The sequence below is a fragment of the Schistocerca nitens genome, chromosome 6 (assembly GCF_023898315.1).
Source record: "Schistocerca nitens isolate TAMUIC-IGC-003100 chromosome 6, iqSchNite1.1, whole genome shotgun sequence".
NCBI lineage: Eukaryota > Metazoa > Arthropoda > Insecta > Orthoptera > Acrididae > Schistocerca > Schistocerca nitens.
In genome coordinates, this window is record NC_064619.1 from 49,843,839 (window position 1) to 49,865,208 (window position 21,370).

Consider the following 21,370-nt stretch of genomic DNA (forward strand, 5'->3'; position numbering starts at 1 on the left):
AGCCACAGACTGCGCACTAGAGTTGGGCAACACGATTCTTTTTCCCGATTCGATTCCTACGATTCAATCTCACATTGCGAATCGATTCCTACGATTCGTTCACGATTCTTTCACGATTCATTCTAGTCTGCGATGGCACGATTCTTACGGAATGCAAAAGGTTCTACATCTTACTCACAGATGGCAGGACATGTCTGAAATTTTCAATGGGGTTAGAATCGATCTGTGTCATGGTAAGATATTGCAGAAATAGTTTATTTATGAGTAAACATGCATATAACGTTACAAGTGTGATTCTCGATTTATACGTGTAATGCCTTAATTGATGAAAGGTCACATTTGATTTGAATGCATCTATTGTTTTATTTCAGTATGCCAGGGAAGAGGAGTTGATTTGTGCGAAAGGTGGTGCAAAATTGCTTCTTTTGTTCACACGCATCCTCCACTTGACTGCCATCTGGCGGTCGTAATCATTCGGCACGACTCGGCATGATTCGGAAGTAGCCTTCGAAGCATAGCGTTCTAAAGCCCGGTCCACACGCAACGATCTGTCTGCGCAGACATTGGCACAGATGTCTGATCGCTGCAAATGTGGTGTGTTCACACGACACAAACCCCAATCTACTACTCGCCCGCCATCTGTCGGTGTCGAAAAGAAATATCAGTGGCAAGCGACTACGCTCCCCGTAAACGTCAAAAACTTAATTCAGTTATTTTGAAATATAGAAATGGAGGAAGTTCTGTTGTGGTCTGTGTTCGCAACTTGTGTTGCAAAAAACATTCAGACCAACCGCAGGAAACAGAGAAGGCGGTCAAAATGGTGTAGGCAGTGGCTGCTAAAGCGAAAGCAGTTTTCTCAAGTACATTTACTGCGAGAGTTGCAGGGCGAACCTGTTTTGTTTTACATTACCTCGTGTTTCATTTCCTGGCACATTGACACTCCAATTTCATCTTCAATTGTACTCCTGCATGGTCTTGGCGTTTCTTGATCACTAAGAAAGCCAAGCAGATCAAAATACCATTAACGTTGGCTGGCATACTTGATCTACTCCTACACCAGATCTTCTAGATTTCTGAACTTTGGATAACTCTTTTCGGTAAACAGTTCACTGACAGACTTAATTTACTTGGCTTGCCTTCATGAAGTCATCCTTCAGGACAGCATAAATAGCTTCACATGTGTTGGGTATTATTTCACTCAACGCTTGTTTCGATATTGCAGTTGAAAATTCCAAATCCTTGTAGCTCCCTCCTGTTGCTAGGAATCTTAATGTTACGCCAGCCGTTTATGAGGAGAAATTGCCCTTCTCATACAAGTATTTTTTTCTCATAATATGAGGGGTTACAAGCTTTAAGAGATAATTATAAGTTTCTACATCCATCTGCAAATAATTTCGCCAGTTCGCAACGAATTTTTTTTTTTTTTATTACCGTTTCTCTGTTTGCCGAGGCTCAACTGCCCGCAATTTTTCAATTAGAGCATTGTATGCTGCTGTCTTTTTGTCTCGGTCACTATATCCTTTACTTTTAATCTTCAACAAACATGGGTGGTTTCTATATATTTCAATGAATTCACTTACAAACTCTCGAGAACACTGACGAGTATCGGCCATTTTAATGCCCTGTGCGCACAAATACAAACACTAGACTGAGCAAACAGCTGTTTCGCGCCAGATTTGCGGCGATCTCCTGTCCACACGCTCCAACTTGTCTGCGCAAATGTGGTTTGAACCCACAGATTTGAGAGGTTTCGCTCAAACCTCCAACTCCAACTTCCAGGTTTGCACACACCTCAGGTTGGTGCAAATCTTCTGTCCACACGCAACGACCTGTCTGCGCAGAAGTGATGTGCGCAGACATTTGCGCAGACAGATCGTTGCGTGGGGACGGGCCTTTAAGAATCGATGAATCGTTGGAACTTGGAATCGTCACGACTCGGAAACACGCAATCGTTCTTACGATTCTTTTGAACGACGATTCGTCCGTATCACGATTCGATTCTTACGATTCTTTATTTAGAGTCGTTCAAATGAACGACTCATTCACGAATCGCCACAACTCTACTGCGCACAGCACATCTAGAGATTTTCATACAGAGCGCTACGTGGCGTTACCTATATAAAAACCTAAACAGCCTACTTACAAGGTGTATAGCAATAACCTCAAAACCAATGCTGAGCTGAAAATGCCATTCAAAGGTCCTCGACAGCATCCATGTTCCGACACTTCAGCAGGTCATGCAGAATTTCGCTATTTGTCTGCGCCACATCATCAAAGATGGCAGGCATATCGAACATGCCATAACCTAAATCCGAACATCTGTAGTGACGTTTACATGTTGAATAAAGAGTGTGCATGCCGTAGTTTGTAATTAATTTATGTTTTTTTCATATAGTTCAATACTTGTCAGCCTGTATTAACACTTTTTCCCTGCGTCGAGTAGAGAGAATGTGTCCGTTTTCTGACAGCATGTCGTTTGGCCGCGTGCTGTTGCAGAAGTGGCAGCGCGAGAACAGCCTGCTGCCCCCGCAGCTGCAGCGGGAGCCGCCCCCGCGGCCCGACCAGCCGCCCACCACGAGCCAGTGGAACCACCTGGCCTGGGAGGCCGCCCAGGTGAGTCAGCGCAGCTGGCACTGACAGTCACCGCGGAAGAAAACAAGCTGCCATCTCCAACTCGCCGTAATTCTCTGACATTTCCCATGTAAATGATTTCGTGAGAGCCTGCGACCTTGAAACAGTGGGTTTGTTTGTAAATAACTTTTCTGCTACCAGTCGCGATTTTCTTTAATTCTTGTTTTAAACGGCTCGTTTCGGGAAATGATTCCCCTTTTTCAAGTGCCTTTACTCTTTGTATTATACCATTTTTACTTAATGTTTTGGATGTGTAAGGTTCTGTTTCGTTTTGTCGACTTGACTACAATAAATAAAAAACGCGCAATTTTTAGTTGCTTATCGATTTTTATATGTAGTTAGCAGTAAATTTGGAAGAACTTGTACTTACAGTTTCCTTACGTTCCATTTGTGCAGAGTCTCACATGTGTTAATCATTACACACAATTTTCGGTGCACACTATACATAAACAGTTTCAAAGATGCTTTTAGATGTAGCTGACAAAGATAATATTACAGGTCTTCCACAGCGTATAATACGCTTTTGAAGAGTGTAGTTGTGATCCATATTCAGACTCTGGAATATACATAGTAACATGGAAGCTGTATTCCATGTTCTACCTAGGACAAACAGGCCGAAATTTCAACACCAGGTACACAGAGCACATTAAAGCCTACACGCGCCATGGACACATAACATCAGCAATAGACACATACATACATAATGCTGAACACTCATTTGAAAAGTAGAGAAAAATATCAAAGTAGTCCACCGACTAAATAAAGGGCACAAAATGGATTTGTTAGAAGAACAAGAGATACATACACATTACAGAAAATATAAAGATAAAATATTAAACGGAAAACTGGAAAGTGAACCATTGAATTTCTTCAGACGCTTCGACAATGTAACTAAATAAAAATAGTACTACATAGAAATAGGCACCAGTGTAACACAGAAGTAAGAAAATTTTAATCCATGTTGTTAAGATAAATACGTTGTGCTCAAAAGCGCATCACACTCTTTGGAAGACCTGTAACATCATCTGTGTCAACTACGTCTAAAATAATCTTTGTAACTGCTTGTTTATGTAAGTTATTCTCAATGTACACTGTGCACGAAAAGTTGTGTGTGATATTCAGCATGAATGAGACGGTGCAAAAGTGGACCATAAGAAAAGCGTACGTCCAATTTTTCCAACTCTCGCCACTAACTACATATAAAAATCGATAACTAACGAAAAATTGCGCGTTTTTTATATTTTGCTGTAAAGTCAACAAAACAAGACAGAACTCAGACATCGAAAACATTACGTAAAAATGGCATAGTACAAAAAGAAAACGCACTTGAAAATCATTTCCCAAAACGCATTGTGTAAAATAAGAATAAAAGAAAATCGTTGCTGGTAGCAGAAAAGTTATTTATAAACAAACTCGCCGTAATTAGAACCGGGCGAGTTAAATTAACGAAAGGTCGACGGATTACACAAGGTGATATTCTCTTCAAAAATGGCTTCAAATGGCTCTGAGCACTATGGGACTTAACATCTATGGTCATCAGTCCCCTAGAACTTAGAACTACTTAAACCTAACTAACCTAAGGACATCACACAACACCCAGTCATCACGAGGCAGAGAAAATCCCTGACCCCGCCGGGAATCGAACCCGGGAACCCGGGCGTGGGAAGCGAGAACGCTACCGCACGACCACGAGCTGCGGACTGATATTCTCTCAGAATAAGTTGCTTGGTTTCGTATTTTGGAGACCGTGAACATTCGGAGTATATCAAATGGAGTAATTTGATTCGGACTGGGCAATAGAAACTTTTTATAATCAAATGATAGGCAGGTTCCAAGCAAATACTACAATTCGTAGTAACGTCGGTCAGATGGCCGCCATGGCGGCTAAACCAATATCGCCCGAGCCGGTTATTCACGCTCAAGCATTAAGACTCACCCACATCCCACTTTGGAACCTGTCACTAACGTAGTAAAGAGATCAATGTTAAGAAATACATCTTAAAGGACAAGGCCTGGAGGAGGACTGAAGTGACTGAAGAGGAAAGATAGTCAAAAGATAGAGATGACATTACAAAGATAGTGTAGTTTATATGTCTTCCTCCAATTTTTGAAACACTATGGATTTGTATGAAAAAATATTGATATATCGTTATAGACCGTCAAACTTGACAATCTTGTTTCTCCTTCTCTTCATAATCGTCGTCCAGCGCGACACATTTTTTCCAACATTGGATGGTTTAGCGAAGACCTTCGTTGTAGCAGTCTGCATCTCGGCTGTCACCTCGTTGTCACTTCGGAAATGTCTGTTGCTTAATGATTTCTTCATCCGAGGAAGGGCGAAGAAGTTACTGCCAATGCGGAGAGGGGAGGGACAAACGTTGAAACCTAAGGAAACAGCGTGTGCGACTGTGCGTTGTGCAGAATAAGATGAGGCGATGTCATGGAGGAAAAACAGATTTAGGGCTTGCCTGATGTCCCTAAATCGCTCCAGATAGATACTGCGATGGTTTCTTTCCAAGAGGCGCGGCCGATTTCCTTTCCCATCCTGGAATCAATCCTAGCTTGTCCTCGTTTTTTAATGACCTCGATGTCGAAGGGACATTAATGCCATATTTTCCTTCTCTGCATTCATTATTCTCTACCTCGGACTCATCTTAGCACCCCTCCCCTCCCCCACCAACCGAGTCTTCATTTAGATCATTACCTCCCACGTTACTTGTCATCGGATTTACAGTTTCAAATAAATGTATACAAAGACAAATATTACCACTTAGTACACGTATGGCAAACGGTAGAGCAAATGAACATTTTAGAGGTGAAGTGAAACGCAGAACGATCAGATAAGTTGGCAACACCATACACAAATAAAGTATACTGACTTCCATTAATCGAGGAGAAAGTAAATAAACAATAGTGGTGCACTATTTTATCGAGCTTTGCATGATGAAGCATGTAGGGCTGAAAGCCAACTTGAAATTTGGCCAAGAATGTCAGCGCCAAAGAAACACGTCGAAAACATGCAAGTACAAAAAATTGGTTCAAATGGCTCTGAGCACTATGGGACTTAACTGCTGTGGTCATCAGCCCCTAGAACTTAGAACTACTTAAACCTAACTACCCTAAGGACATCACACACATCCATGCCAGAGGCAGGACTCGAACCTGCGACCGTAGCGATCGCGCGGTTCCAGACTGTAGCGCCTAGAACCGCTCGGCGACTTCGGCCGACATGCAAGTAAACAATACTTCCATATGTACGAGCAACTCAAACAAAAATGTTGTAAGTAAATCACGCTTCAGCAATGACACTTTGCGATTCCTTACATTGCGGTACGTAGACTGCGCACAAAGTAAGTTGGCCCATGCTCGTGCAGATGGCGTGCTGGCGACTACGTTATGAACGACCACGGCGCAGTAAGGGTGAAGTTGCACAGCTCGAGTGTAAATGCACAAAAGAATATCTCGCATAACTTGCAAGCTACAGCTTGCGAGTCTACAAACCATCATATTAACATGTTATATCAGTATGACCAATAATTAATATGACAAATATACACACTTCAAAATAAGTTTTGCATCACCTCGGTTCCGAAAGTTCCGGAACCTGTACAGAAAATTGGAATAGAGATCAACATAAACATCATTCCCGCCCTTTTTGTTGCTCATAAAAACCACACGTTGCATGTTCTACGACCATACAGCGAGACCTTCAGAGGTGGTGGTCCAGATTGCTGTACGCACCGGTACCTCTAAACTGTCCACTGTACTGTTGGTCCAGATTGTCCCATTCCTCTACGGCGATTCGGCGTAGATCCCTCAGAGTGGTCGGTGGGTTACGTCGTCCATAAACAGCCATTTTCCAATCTATCCCAGGCATGTTCGATAGGGTTCATATCTGGAGAACATGCTGGCCACTCTAGTCGAGAAGTGTCGTTATCCTGAAGGAAGTCATTCACAAGATGTGCACGATGGGGGCGCGAATTGTCGTCTATGAAGACGAATGCCTCACCAATGTGCTGCTGATATGGCTGCACTATCGGTCGGAGGATAGCATTCACGTGTCGTACAGCCGTTACGGCGCCTTGCGTGATCACCAGCGGGGTTGCCTCCAAACACTTCTCCGACGATTGTCTGGTTGAAGGCATATGCGACATTCATCGGTAAAGAGAACGTGATGCCAATGCTGAGCAGTCCATTCGGAATGTTGTTTTGCCCATCTGTACCGCGCTGCATGGTGTCGTGGTTGCAAAGATGGACCTCACCATGGACGTCTGGAGTGAAGTTGCGCATCATGCACCCTATTGCGCACAGTTTGAGTCGTAACACGACGTCCTGTGCATGCACGAAAAGCATTATTTAACATGGTGGCGTTGCTGTCAGTGTTCCTCCAAGCCATAATCCGTAGGTAGCGGTCATCCACTGCAGTAGTAGCCCTCGGGCAGCCTGAGCGAGGCATGTCATCGACAGCTCCTGTCTCTCTGTATCTCCCTCCACGTCCGAACAACATCGGTTTGGTTCACTAAGAGACGCCTGGACACTTCCCATGTTGAGAGCCCTTCCTGGCACAAAGTAACAATGCGGACGCGATCGAACCGGGGTATTGACCGTGTGGGCATGGTGAACTACAGACAACACGAGCTGTGTACCTCCTTCCTGGTGGAATGACTGCAACTGATCGGTTGTCGGACCCCCTCCGTCTAATAGGCGCTGCTCGTGCATGGTAGTTTACATTTTTGGGCGGGTTTAGTGACATCTCCGAACAGTCAAAGGGACTGTGTCTGTGGTACAATAACCACAGTCAACGTCTATCTTCAGGAGTTCTGGGAACCGGGGTGATGCAAAACTTTTTTTGGTGTGTGTAGATATTCAGAGTCAACGGTTTCGATCTACAGTAACGAAAAGAGGAAGAAGGAAGGAAGATTAGGGTTTAACGTCCCATCGACAAGGAGGTCATGAGAGACAGAGCACAGGCTCGGATTGAGTCAAGAATGGGGAAGGAAATCGGCTGTGCCTTTTCAAAGGATTTGCCTGGAGCAATTTAGGAAAATCATATGAAACCTAAATCTGGACAACCGGACGTGAATTTTATCCGTCGTCCTCCGCAATGTGGGTGCAGTGTGCCAACCACTGCACCACCTCGCTGAGTTCGGGTAAACGACAGTGGCATAAACAAAGACTCGACCAAAGCAAAACAAGTGCAACCACATGCTGCCAGAAGGAAATTTTATAAAACAAAAAAAGGAGATAAAAATACAGTGTGTCCGGCAGTTTTACTTATTATGATACTGAAAGTCTAAAATGAAGAACATCTGTCACGTGGAAACTACGTTTCAGTCCCCTGAGAACCTTTTCGTCAGCATTACCAAAAAATAAAATTTTCTTTTGTGTCTTCCACATGTTTCCTGAAGCATTGAAGCCATGGGAAGTATTTGTGGCTACGTTTTCTCCCTCCTTGTTTATTATCTTTATTCTACAACTGGAATAGGTAGTAGGTCTTCTAACGCTCTCCAGAAATCTTTCTAATGGGATTTTTGCTTCCTCGTTTGCCTCTCACAAGATGAATTTAATGGCATTCCATACAATCACACAAGCCTGATTATGAAGAACTTCCCCTGCACCTAAAGTGTGCGAAGACTGCAGTGTCATGCTGTGTAATAAAGAGACAGCGACCAAGTCAGCTGAGGCGGCCACCCCTTTGGAGCAGTTGGGTGGACTCGCCCACTGCTCAGGACGAGAATTGGCATCTGCGCTGTGGCCATGTTACTTTGCGAGGGCTTTATCTGACATGCATCGGGGCACTTGAGTATTCGATCCCCCCAACACATACACATTCAGGTTTCAAATGGTGTCCTTGTGCCATTACGTTGTAAACATTTACCAATGGACAGCTCTCTGCTGTCAACTTTGAGTGCAGATGACTGGCAGGTTATAAGTTTAATGCACTGATCTTCGTTATATTTGAATTGCGTACCTACTAAACCAGGGAGAAAGTTATTCCTTCATATGCACATCCAGTCTGTACGGAAATCTTGGTGGCTGTCGCAGTGTTTGTCTTCTCTCGTCCTTTTTTTCCATTATCTTTCTGATTACGGACAACTCTAGACACCAGTTCATTGGGAAAGCCTGTTCCCAACAGATAAATGGGATTCTCAGCCACACGTGTAGCAGCCCACAGAAACAGGGCATTTTTGCTGATGCCTTGGGTTATGCAATTGTTAAACCATTGCATAAAAGGGAGGATAGGTTTGATGCCAACGACTACCACTCAGTCTCACTTCTGACAGTTTTGTCCAAAATTCTTGAAGTAATGTATTCAAGAGTAGTAATTCACCACCAAGGTAAAATGTATTCATTACACAAAAGTGTGTAATCAGAATAATAGCTGGAGCCCAGCCAAGGTCATATTTCAGACATTTATGTAAGCAACTAGGGATATTCATAGTAGCTTCGAATATGTATATTCATTTTCGAAGTTGTTATTTATAACCCATCCCAATTCAAAAGCAATGGCAATGTGCATAGCTACAATACTAGGAGAAAGACTGACCTTCACTACTTTGGGTTAAATCCAACTTTGCCACCGAAAAGGGTGAATTATGCTGCCACAAAAGTGTTGGGTCACTTATAAATAGCATCAAAAGCCTGATAGACAGTCAACCAACGCTTAAAAACAAATTAAAAGAATTTATGAATGACAACTACTTCTACTTAGATATAACGTAGTAATCTTAAAAAAAGCCCTCAAATTATGACATGTAAAGAAATCTTTTGTTAAACTGACACTTTCCACATTGTTAAGAAAAGTCATGCTGATGATCTACAGAACAGATATTAATCTAATCTAATCTAATCTCTAATCATTATTTCTACTGGCTTTATATTTGTACATGAACACATTCTGTATGTCTTGTGCACATGTAAAGTAGCATTAAGCAGTTTGCAGTAGCAAAGTGGAAACGGAAGTGTGTCATAAGATTTCTATTACTATTGATGTAATTGATACTTCTTTAGGAGATTTTATGTTTTATCCTAATGACTGAACAACCTAATGTTCAGTTATAAAGGGAAAAAAGATGTAGAGACAATAGAGAAACGGCCAGCACAAAGAAGACAAACAGGAATGGCATAAAACTGGTGGAATTCTGTAGAAACCATGACATGATCTCAGTGTCAACATACTTTAAGAGAAGAACAAATAAACTCAAAACTTAGAAACATCCAGACTGGAAAAAAAAGAGAATGGCAGCTGGATCGTGTCTGTATGGATAAAAATTACCGCAAGGAAATCTGCAATATGAAACTTCAGAGAGGAACAGATAGTGGATCAGATCACTACAAGATAAAAATAAAAATTAAATTCAAAGAAGGAATATAAAAATAACAGACGGTACAGAGGAAATAGATCCTCAGGTGAAACAAATAGCTGAACAGGTGCTCCCAATAAATCCAAAGAAAAAACACCAGTGGTGGAACGATAAGTGTGATAAACCAGGTAGATAGACACCAAGCCTGCTTAAGGTATCAGAGTCATAAAATGGAAGAATTACCCTTGGAACTCCAGCACAAAGAAAGATAACACAAAAAATAACAAGAATGATTAAAGGCTACTACCCAGAACATATACAACTAATGATAGAAACAAATAGTCGCGAAACAAACTCAAAGTACAAAATATTTACCCTCCAACATTAATGTTAAAGGGTAAAAATAATAATATCGCCCATAGCAGTAGAAAGTAATAGAAAAAATCAGGAATTTTGGCAGAAACATTTAACGAAGTAATAAATTACGAAGATCCCCGAGAACTAAAAAGCTGGATAGCCATATTAAAACACCAGCAGAAAATATAAACCCACCTGCAATCCATAGTCTACAAAGCTTTGAAAGAGCTCAAATACTACAACGTAAGTGGAACAGATGAAACATTAGCAGAACTTTGGAAATATACAGCAGAACCAGTGAAGATTTTACTACACCAATGGATAGTGAAACTACCAGAACATATGGGACTACAGCTATAATTCATCCATTACAAGAAAAAGAAAACAAATCACATCCAGACAACTATAGAGGAATTTCCCATTTGGATATCACATAGAAAGTCATGTCAAGAATTCTACACAATCATTGCAAAGATCAACTTTAACTGGAACTAGGATAATACCAAGGAGTATTTAGACTCTGTCAAAGTTGCCCAGAACGGATAACCACTTTGAAACTGGTAATGGATTACTACAAAAGAATACAAAAACAACAAGTCATAATCTTTATAGACTTCACAAGAGCTTATGACTATGTCCCAGATGTTCAATGATGAAGATACTAAGGAATTCTGACTCCATCCCAAATTAATAAAAGTTATATACTTAACTCTAACAACCACCAAATCTAAGGTAAAGTTCAGGGGAGAAATACCTGAGACATTTACGATTAAAACAGGTTTAAGACAGGCAGATGGTTTATTGCCAATACTTTTCAAATGTGCTCTGGCATACGTGATGAGGGAATGGTACAAGCAAAATTCTAAAAACATAAGAACTGCGACCAAGAAAAATCAGATAAACTTAAATTGCCTGGAATTCTCAGATGACTTAGTATTACTAGCTAATAACATTCAAGAAGCCAGAAATCAAATAACAAGGCCACAAAATAAGCACAAAAAATAAGTGTCCAAGTGTCACTCAAAAAGACTGTGATAATGGTAGCGTATCCACTAGTAATCAACCACATAACAGCAAATAACATGAAAGTAAAAATAGTGAACCAACTTAAATGCCTAGCAGAAATTATAAAATACAGTTTGGACGAGAAACCTGCATGGCAAGAAAGAACTAATAAAATTATGTAAGGTCAAAAATTAACATGTTCTACAAACATTAAACATGTGCATGAATCAGGTTAAATTACATTACAAGACGGTTGTCCAACCAGAGGTGACATTCGGAAGTGAAACTCTTTTCAGAGTCACCCAGAAAAACAGGATCGACAAAATCCGAAACAGAGAAGAATAGCTAGAACAATAAATATCAAAAGATGGACAACAGCGGATAGTGCCAAGTGAAGTGGTGTATAGCGAACTGCAACCCATTATAGAAACTATACGAAACAAAAGATTACCAAGAAAAATTATAGAGATACTTTGGAATATGAAGCAACAAGTAGGAGTGATAAACAAAATAAGGGAGAATATGAAAGGCTAGAATTAACCATGGACGATTTACAAAACAAAACAGAAAATTTAAATAAACTGAAAAACACAAAATTAAGATTTTAAAAAAATAGACAAACGACATACAGTTAAAAGGGTATTTACAGCTGAGAACGACAAAAAAAGATCCGAACGTATGAAAAGATACTGGGAAATTCGGAAAGAAGACTTATTAAGAAGACGACCAAAAAATGATTGACTGAAGTGGTCCAATGAGGTTGTAAAACCAGAAGAAGAAGAAGAAGAAGAAGAAGAAGAAGAAGAAGAAGAAGAAGATTTAACAACAGACTTGCTTAAAGATACAGCCTATAAACAGACCCCAGTTCAAGAATAATATGTCGCTAGACGTTAAGAAAAGTGAACAGGATTTAGAAACTCCCGACGGGAAAATTATCCAGAGAATTTTTGTAGTTCCTTTGTAACAAACAGAAACTGGACTAACCATACTAAACAATTGTCCGTTTTACTGGTATACTCGTCACTCGAATTTATTTGTTAATCTTTGTGTATGCCCTCTAGTGTTGTGGTGCGCTAGCTAACTTGGAGATTATTTCCAGTTTGTTCGCTCACTGCCTTCACTTCATTCTACTACAGTGGTTTCTCTTTTTCAGTTTAGTGGGTGCCCTGCTTTTGTTATATAAACGTATCTAGTTATTTGTTTACTGTCGTACTTTTATTTTCAAACATCGTCTGCCCCGAACGGTAGAGCAGACCCAGACCGTTGCAGTCCTTTACGAGTTTTTAAAAACGCCTTCTACCAGGCAATATATTTGGAACCATCAGCGGCTCTGAGCGAGGTGCAGATAACGGCCGTAAGAGCACTTTCATCTTAGCATTGACTTAATATGGTAGCGGTACTTCACGCCTGAATTATGCGAAACTTAATTAGTTTGTGATATGATAGGAGTTATCACAGTCACAATATCTGAGATCAAGTGAGGCACGAGGTGTTGCTGTGGGCAATCGTCACAATATGTTCTGCCTCCAACTGCCTCCAACAGAGTTTCTCGATGAACGCTAGAAATGCATTAAGATTACAAGAGAACTAGAGAAAGTTGTTGCTTATGGTAGGATGAAGAACAGAAAATATTGGTGCTGCTTCGGCAAGCTAATATTTCAGTATCCCGATAAACCTCGGTATTAGTCCGAATGAGCTACATACCGCTCAGGCTAATCTCATCCATAAGAAGAAACTTGTAAGGGTCAGTTTCAGATACAATGGAAAATTTGTCTATGAAGTGAGTAGCGGGTAGTGTAGTCGACTGCTCATTCTCCATGCGAGTATACGTAATGTCCCTTTTCTGCCACTTTCCCAGATAGTGACTTGCTTCAGAAAGGACATCAGCTTTTCTGGTGGTTTTCACTTTCCAACGGATGTAAAAGTGTAAAAGATCCCATTTATGTTTTACTACAACAATCGTTATGACACTGACTGTTCACAATGGCAATAAATCACAGAGAATATCCTCTCTCCTTCCTTCTGTAGTAAGCAAATTTATTCACGTAGCGTACGACTATTGTTCTACAGAAACATTTTCAAGTGAACTATGTTTTGTCTTTAAGATCGCAAGCTAACTTCATATTGGGGTACGGGCAGTCAGACTCATGAAATATTAATTTAGAAACGGCACAGATAATACGTAGGTTGACAAAGGTTTCCCGGAATTTTTTTGAATTTTGAAACGTTTTTCCAAATTTGTCGCCAAGCGGCAGCTCGTAGAAAGCACGCTTGATAATGTGTAGTACCGTTGCATAGTAACTCTGGCTTGATAAGTTTTCACAACAGTTTCCTGTATACCGATCCACAACGGATACACTGATTCATGAAAATGAACTTATTTCAATCATTCACAAGTTACTGTTCTAAGGAAGGGAATACCAACGTGTGGCATCTTTTAATCCTGTGGGCAGGAAAGCATGTCGAGATTTTAGAACTAGTAACTGAAAGGGTCGGCAGCAGAATGTGCGAACTCTCAGTTTAGTAAGAATGAGCCTGATCAAGTTTCCTGTTGTGTTCTCGTTGCACCAAGTGCAGGTTACAAGTAGTTCCATTTGCCATTTGTACCAGTGGAAAGAGCTGTCTTACATGTAAATTGCTTTGTCTTAATGTATTTTTGTTCTTGACTTCAAACTTAACCAGAGATGTAACATGCAGGAGCCCAAAATACTCTCTTGTGAGTGAGTGCTTCCTTCCCCCGACTTCTTAAATTATGACATTTCTTGACATTGATAGGATATCGCAGTGTTTACAGGCATTCAACATCGTACAGATTTATAGTTCGTGGATACATTTACTTGCCGCTTATAGCGCAGCGCATTGAGCGGCACTACATTGCCTGTATTTTTCTGCTGATTTATGTGCACGTTGCATAAGTGAAACCTTGCAGAAGCCTCTATCTATCGCGGTAAAGATAAGAATTATAGCTTGAAATATCCCCAGCAATTCTTTACCGACCTCTTTGACAATGCTGCTTTTACAATTCTCACGTTTTATACGGAGAAAACAGGTATAGTCGGCGCCGATGTTATACTATTTAGTAAATTGTCTTAATTTGCCAATGATAAGTACGAGGAGCTCAGATTTGATCACTTTTCGTACAAATTGCGAATTCATGAGCTATGAAGCGTTGCAGCGGTGGATACTATCTCGGAAGATATAATGTGTTGGCGTAATGTGTTCTCACGTGCGACAGCTGCTGAGTCAGGCGAAGCAGTCGAAATACAAGAACGTGGGAGGCAGAGGGCAAGACAGTAATAGGACGCTCGGGGCATGGGTTATTCACGCCCCAGCAGTCTGTACGGCAAACAGAATACGAATCAACCAGAGGGGGGAGAGTTTCAGACGAAGAAAATCAGAATGACATTACTTACAGGCAGCCTGGAGAGATGTATTCATTTAATAGTGAATATGAGCAACTTGCGGTTCCCGCAATTAAACACACCTGCCTGTACTCCCCGGATATTATCAGTCCGCCCCTCACTGAAAAAGACTTCAATTTCCAGTGAATTTGTGTGTAATATAGATAGTTTGCAACAGACAGTTTGCAGTGTGATACAGAAATTAGTTCTCTGTTGAACAGAAAAACTGTCCTTTGTGCTGCTCTTCGAAGGAATTGTGTTGTATTTGTCTCGCTGAAATGAGTGAACTGAAATACCGTACCGTAGTGACAGTCTTTGATTTGAACTGTTTATCAGCAATGGAAATTAATTCAAAATTAATGAAGGATTAAAAGGCATCTGCTCCTTGACTCAGGTAATGAATGTGCGACCGCTCTACGTTAAGGGCTCCGAAACTAAAACCATACAAGGAAACATCGAAAAGTGCAGAATAGATCACTTGGACTGTTAGCGATTAAGCACACACTGAGGAAGAACGAGAATGGTACGTTTTATATGAACAATTAGGTATTAGAAAGCTTTGTGCATAGCTTGTGCCGTATTGATGGAATGCTGACTAAAAGCTAATTTAAAACGACTTTCTCGGTAATGTTTGGATCGTTTCAAAAAAGAATCCAACAGACTTTGCGCGCCAGTTTGCTCTAGGGCGGGCTTAAGGCCGCAAGGAGCCCTTAGCACTGATTATCGTGGGACCCTATTCAGCTATAATTATGTTCTTGTATATTCTTAAATGTATGAGTTTTGCTTCCACATAATGTTTTAACACATTCGAGACGGCTCCCGAGTCTCACTCATGCGCTGCCTCTGGAGAATCTTCGACAGAACCGTAAAAATATTCACTGACACCATCATTCGGATCTTCGTTTTCACTAGGAACATCTGAATAATCATCGTCAAAGATGTCCGAAAGTTTTTCAGATTCGTTCATTTCCTTCCGTTTTGTGAATAGGGTCACATCCAAAAGGAAGAGAAACTTCAAGACGGAGATAGTAAGTATGTGAAATATGAAAATACGATTAAAATGTTAAATAAGCAAAAAGTACAGGAATGGAATCAATTGTGATAAATTGACTGCTGGTGTAAACATCTAAATAGTCGAACTAATTAAAATACAGGGTTATTCTAAATGATGGACCCATTTTCAAAAATTCGTATGTATTCAGCTACAAATCCAAAATGAACAAGCTTCCAAAATGAATAAGCTTTATTGCCAATGAAAAGAGGAAGTTCCAAAGTTTTTGGCGGGCGGCGGCGGGCGGACGGTGATGGTTTCACAAGCGACCGGTAGAGTTCGCGCGGCAATAGGGCCGTCATTCCGTTTCACTGTCAGTTGTGAGTGAGATGGCGACAGTGGAGCACAAGGTTTTCTGCGTTCTTCAGTTCGCAAAAAGTGAGTCGCAATTGCGGTGCAGCGGGCATTTCGTAGCAAATTCGGTATTCAGCCACCATTGGTTTAAGCAATTTAAACAGACTGGGAGAGTGTGCAAAGGAAAAAGTACAGGTCGACCGCGTGTGTCAGAGGATGATGTCCGACGGATTCGAGAAAGTTTTGTGCACCGTCTACCGATAGAGCCAGTCGAGAACTTGGAATACCCCATCCAACTGTACTGAAAGTTCTGAGATGGCGTTTGCTGTATAAGCCCTACCGATTACAACTTGTGCAGGCTGTCAACCCCAATGACAAAGAGAAGCGTCTGGTATTTTGTGGTTATGCGCTAGCAGAGATGGAGGATGACGCATTTCTACAGTGTATAATTTTTAGCGATGAAGCGACGTTCCATCGTAGTTAAAAAGTCCTTCTGGAAACATCCCCCAGGCTGTGGCTAAGCCATTTCTCCGCAATATCCTTTCTTCCATGAGTGCTAATTCTGCTAGGTTCGCAGAAGAGCTTCTGTGAAGTTTGGCAGGTAGGAGACGAGATACTGGCGGAAGTGAAGCTGTGAGGACCGGTCGTGAGTCGTGCTTGGGTAGCTCAGTTGGTAGAGTACTTGCACGCGAAAGGCACACAGTTTTAATCTGCCAGGAGAGTTTCAACAGACACTATGTTTGCATATGGGGTTTGGAAGATCGACATTCACCACTGCAACACGAAAGAGACTCACCGAAGATCAGCGTGTTCTGTGCCGTATCCCATACAAAGGTTTATGGACCATTTTTCTTTGTGGAAAAAACTGTAACGGGAATCATATACCTGGACATGTTGGAACAATGGCTGTTCCCTCAAGTTATGGAAGATTCCCAGGACTTCATTTTCCAACAGGATGGAGCTCCTCCACATTGGCACTGTGAGGTACGAGGCTTTTTGAATGACTCTCTTCCTCAGCACTGGACCAGTTGCAGGGGACTTGAGGAGCTGGCTCTGCACTTCTGGCCACCGAGATCTCCTGATCTCAAACCCTGCGACTATTTCTTATGGGGTTATGTGAGTGAAGCTGTTTACGTCCCACCTCTACTGACCACTCTGAACGATCTGTGGAACCGGATCACTGCTGCCCCGCACTCATTAACTGCATATATCCTATCGCATGTGTGGGACGAGTTTGGCTACCGCATCGATGTTTGCGTGCATCCAAAGGTGGCCGCATTGAACATTTATAACATTTATCACATTCCTCTTTGTTAAACAATTATTAAAAATTAATTAGTTACAAATTATTAAAATTACTAAATTGATATCAAACATTATGAAAAAATACTTTGAAACTTCCTCTTTTTATTGTTCAAAGCTTGTTCACTTTGTATTTGTACTTGAATAAATACGAAGTTTTGAAAATTAGTCCATCATTTAGAATAACCCTGTATGTCAACGCAGAAGCCATCTACAGGCAGCGCATATAAAACGCGAGTTAACACGAGTCTGTAACGGGTGGTGCACGGAACATGAGCAAACTTGAGATCCATCCTCAATGTGTTGAGGTAACGTGTAGTAACACTGTACTTCAAAAATGGTTCAAATGGCTGTGAGCACTATGGGACATAACATCTATGGTCATCAGTCCCATAGAACTTAGAACTACTTAAACCTAACTAACCTAAGGACATCACACAACACCCAGTCATCACGAGGCAGAGGAAATCCCTGACCCCGCTGGGAATCTAACCTGGGAACCCGGGATGGGGAAGCGAGAACGCTACCGCACGACCACGAGCTGCGGACACACTACTTCACTAATTTAAGCATTGTCAGGTGCAATACACATAGATTTCGGAGTCAATGTCTGAGCAATTAAAGACATCACCACTATGTGTCACAGTCGATTCTTAATATTTCCATTCACACAGCGAAGAAAAAACACCATTTTTACGGATTGTTGGTGTATCTATTATAAAAACGAAATCAAAGTTTTGCACCACTAACTGTTTAGGTCATGTACTCACTGACACTGACCAAGTGGCCAGGTCGCTCTTACTCTTGCTTCGCTAAGTGAAGTAATTCCTGTTCTCCACGTTTTCACCATAGTTTGTACTACCGGCAAGCAGAAGAGACAGTTGCTGGCCGTTGGAGACACTGGCTTATGCATTATGTCTCGAAACTGATTATAAATTATTGCAGGTATCGTTAAAAAGTAAAAATGCTTCGTATTGTAAAGTTCAGACCTCTGGATAGACCAACATTTCACTACATATTCTATATTTCTGTGCCACGGATCAAAACATAGCGACATGCCGTTTGGGAAAGTCTAATCTACATACATGCACTTTTTGGTGAAAGCTAGAAATCTAAAATTCCGAGACTGAGCCAGAGAGAATGAAAACACTGATGAATCTGAATGTGTTGAATGTTAGAATACGCATGAAAACTTTAAAAAACTGCACTGAAAAAACTTTAGGCGAATATACTGTAAAGGACCCGAAAAACAATGGTATGTGAGTTACGTTAGTACTAAACTTAATTCAGATGACTAGCTGTGTGGCTCCCAGAGTATTCTGGTACTACTCCTTTGCAGGGCGGCAGAGGTACGCCGATCAGCCACAACATTATGGCCACCTGCCTAATGGCCGGTATGCCCGCAGTTGGCACGGAGAGCAGCGACGACATGTCGTGGCATGGAAACAATGGGGCCTTGGTAGGGGGGGGGGGAGGTGGCCCCAAATCTGCACACACAAGTCACCTAGGGGGGGTGACGAACTTTGACTTTCAATCACATCCCAGATGTGTTCAATCGGGTTCGGCTCTGGCGAATTGGGGGGCAGCACATCAACTGGAACTCGCCACTGTGTTCCTCGAACCACTCCGTCACACTTCTGGTCTTGATGCAAAGCGCACTATTTTGTTGAAAAATGCCACAGTCATCAGGAAACATGGTCGTCGTGAACGGGTGTACATGGTCTGCAACCTGTGTGCAATAGTCCTTGGCTGTCATGGTGCCTTGCACGAGCTCCACTGGACCCATAGATGCCAACGCGAATGTTCTCCAGAGCGTAATGGAATAGCTGCCTGCTTGTCTCCGTCCCACAGTACAGGTGTCAAGGAGCTGTTCCCCTGGAAGATGACGGATTCGCGCCCTCCCTTCAGCATGATGAAGAAAGTATTGGGACTCATCAGACATTGCAACGCTCTGCCACTGTGCCAACGTCCAGTGCTGGTGGCCACATACCAATTTCAGTCGTGGTTACCGATGTCGTGGTGTTAACATTGCCAGGTGCATGGGTTGTCAGCTATGGAGGCCCATCATCAAAAGGTGTGTTTGGGGCACTGTGTGTTCAGGCACACTTGTACTCTGCCCATTATGGGTGTCTGATGTTAGTTCCGCCACAGTTCGCCGTCTGTCCTGTTTTACCAGTCTGGCCAGGCTATGAGGTGGCCGCCGAACCCCACGACGCCTGGGTGTGGTTGCACCTTGGTTTCGCCACATGTTGAAGACATTCACCAGAGCATTTCGCGAGCATCCGAAAAGTCGTGCATTTTCGAAAATGCTCTTGCCAAGCCTCGAGGCCATTACAATCTGCCCTCGATCAGACTAAGATACATCACATGCTTTCCCCATTCTAAACGTGGACAGCATGCTTACTGATACTACATGCAACATGCGTGTGTCTGACTAGCAGTGACTCTTCGCCAGGTGACGCTACTATCAAAAATGGCTCTGAGCACTATGGGACTCAACTGCTGAGGTCATTAGTCCCCTAGAACTTAGAACTAGTTAAACCTAAGTAACCTAAGGACATCACAAACATCCATGCCCGAGGCAGGATTCGAACCTGCGACCGTAGCGGTCTTGCGGTTCCAGACTGCAGCGCCTTTAACCGCACGGCCACTTCGGCCGGCTGACGCTACTATCCCCTGAACCGATTTATATCGATGGTAGGTCGGTGGTCGTAATGTTGTGGCTGATCAGTGTATATGGGTAGAGAATGTGGAGTGGGAATTAAGCGTGGTAGCGACTGAAAGGAATATCGAAGTCTTCAGTTATGTGCAATTTTTATACATAAAATTTTATTTCATTACATAATAAGTGAAATAAAACCGAATTAGTCTTTACATTGTCACTTACAATTTCGCCGTTTCAGGAATAAGCAAAGAAATAGGTTGTTTCGGAATACCAAATAAATAGGTCACGCTTGCATAAGAATTGTCGGTTTCTCGGCACCAAGGCGCCTTTGCCAGTCTTACTCTGCAGAAATTGTATCATGAATAAACGTATCTTGCGTAGAGATACTCATTATCAGTTTGCCAAGAAGAAGAGCAGAGTCTTGACGAAACAATCTTGTGAAATATGAAAAAAATATCTGGATTGTATATCTGGTAGTATGTTTTCTGTGTTCCTTTTCATACGACAACTTACCCATACTCTGTTCTGTATAGTCTTGTCTTTTTTTCTGTTATAATAAGTGAAGCACAAAAACGAGCGCGCAAGAAGGCGAATCTTTGCCAGTTGCGAGATAATGTAAGGGTAATTTGGGGATTACTCCAACGCAATGTTATAGAATCTGTGGTATTTGCAATGTATATTTATGATTAGTGCATAATGTTGTAGCATTCGTAAGACTACACACGGACGATGCTGTCGTATATAGGAGCGTTGCGACATCACAAGGCTGTGGCGAAGTACAGGAAGACGTCCACAGATTCTACGATTGGAGCACGGACTCTCGTTGACTCTGAATGCAAATTAATGCCAGATTTTGGGCATAAAAAGGCGAAGAGATCCACTGCTTTGCGATTACACTGTCGCTGACAAATCGCTAGAAACAGCAACCACCGTAAAATGCCGAGGAGTAAGCGTCTGGAGCGACCTAAAGTGGCATGACCACATAAAATAAACAGTAGGAAGAGGGGATCTTAGACGGGCATTCACTGGGCAGAATCTTAAAGAAATGTCACTTATCCACGATAACGTCGCTCACAAAAACTTTGTTCGAGTGGTTCTTGAAAATTGTCCATCAGTCTGGGCTCTTTTCCGAGTAGGATTGACAGAAAATGGTTCAAATGGCTTTAAGCACTATGGAACTTGGAACATCTGTCATCAGTCCTCTAGATCTAGAACTACCTGAACCTAACTAACCTAGGGACATCACACACATCCATGCCCGAGGCAGATTTCGAACCTGCGATTCCGGACTGGAGCGCCTAGAACCGCTCGGTCACAGCAGCCGGCCGATTGACAGAAGAAATAGAGAATAAGGGAAGAA

General features: G+C 42.0%; 1 protein-coding gene across 1 annotated transcript in view; it reads left to right on the plus strand.

Moving 5' to 3' along the window:
- LOC126263226 (zinc finger protein 474-like) overlaps positions 1–21,370 on the plus strand; it is a 276,840-nt gene that overhangs the window by 101,009 nt on the left and 154,461 nt on the right. The window contains exon 3 of the mRNA XM_049960310.1: positions 2,497–2,613. Within this exon, the coding sequence (XP_049816267.1) occupies positions 2,497–2,613 (117 nt within the window). The remainder of the gene's footprint in view (positions 1–2,496; positions 2,614–21,370) is intronic.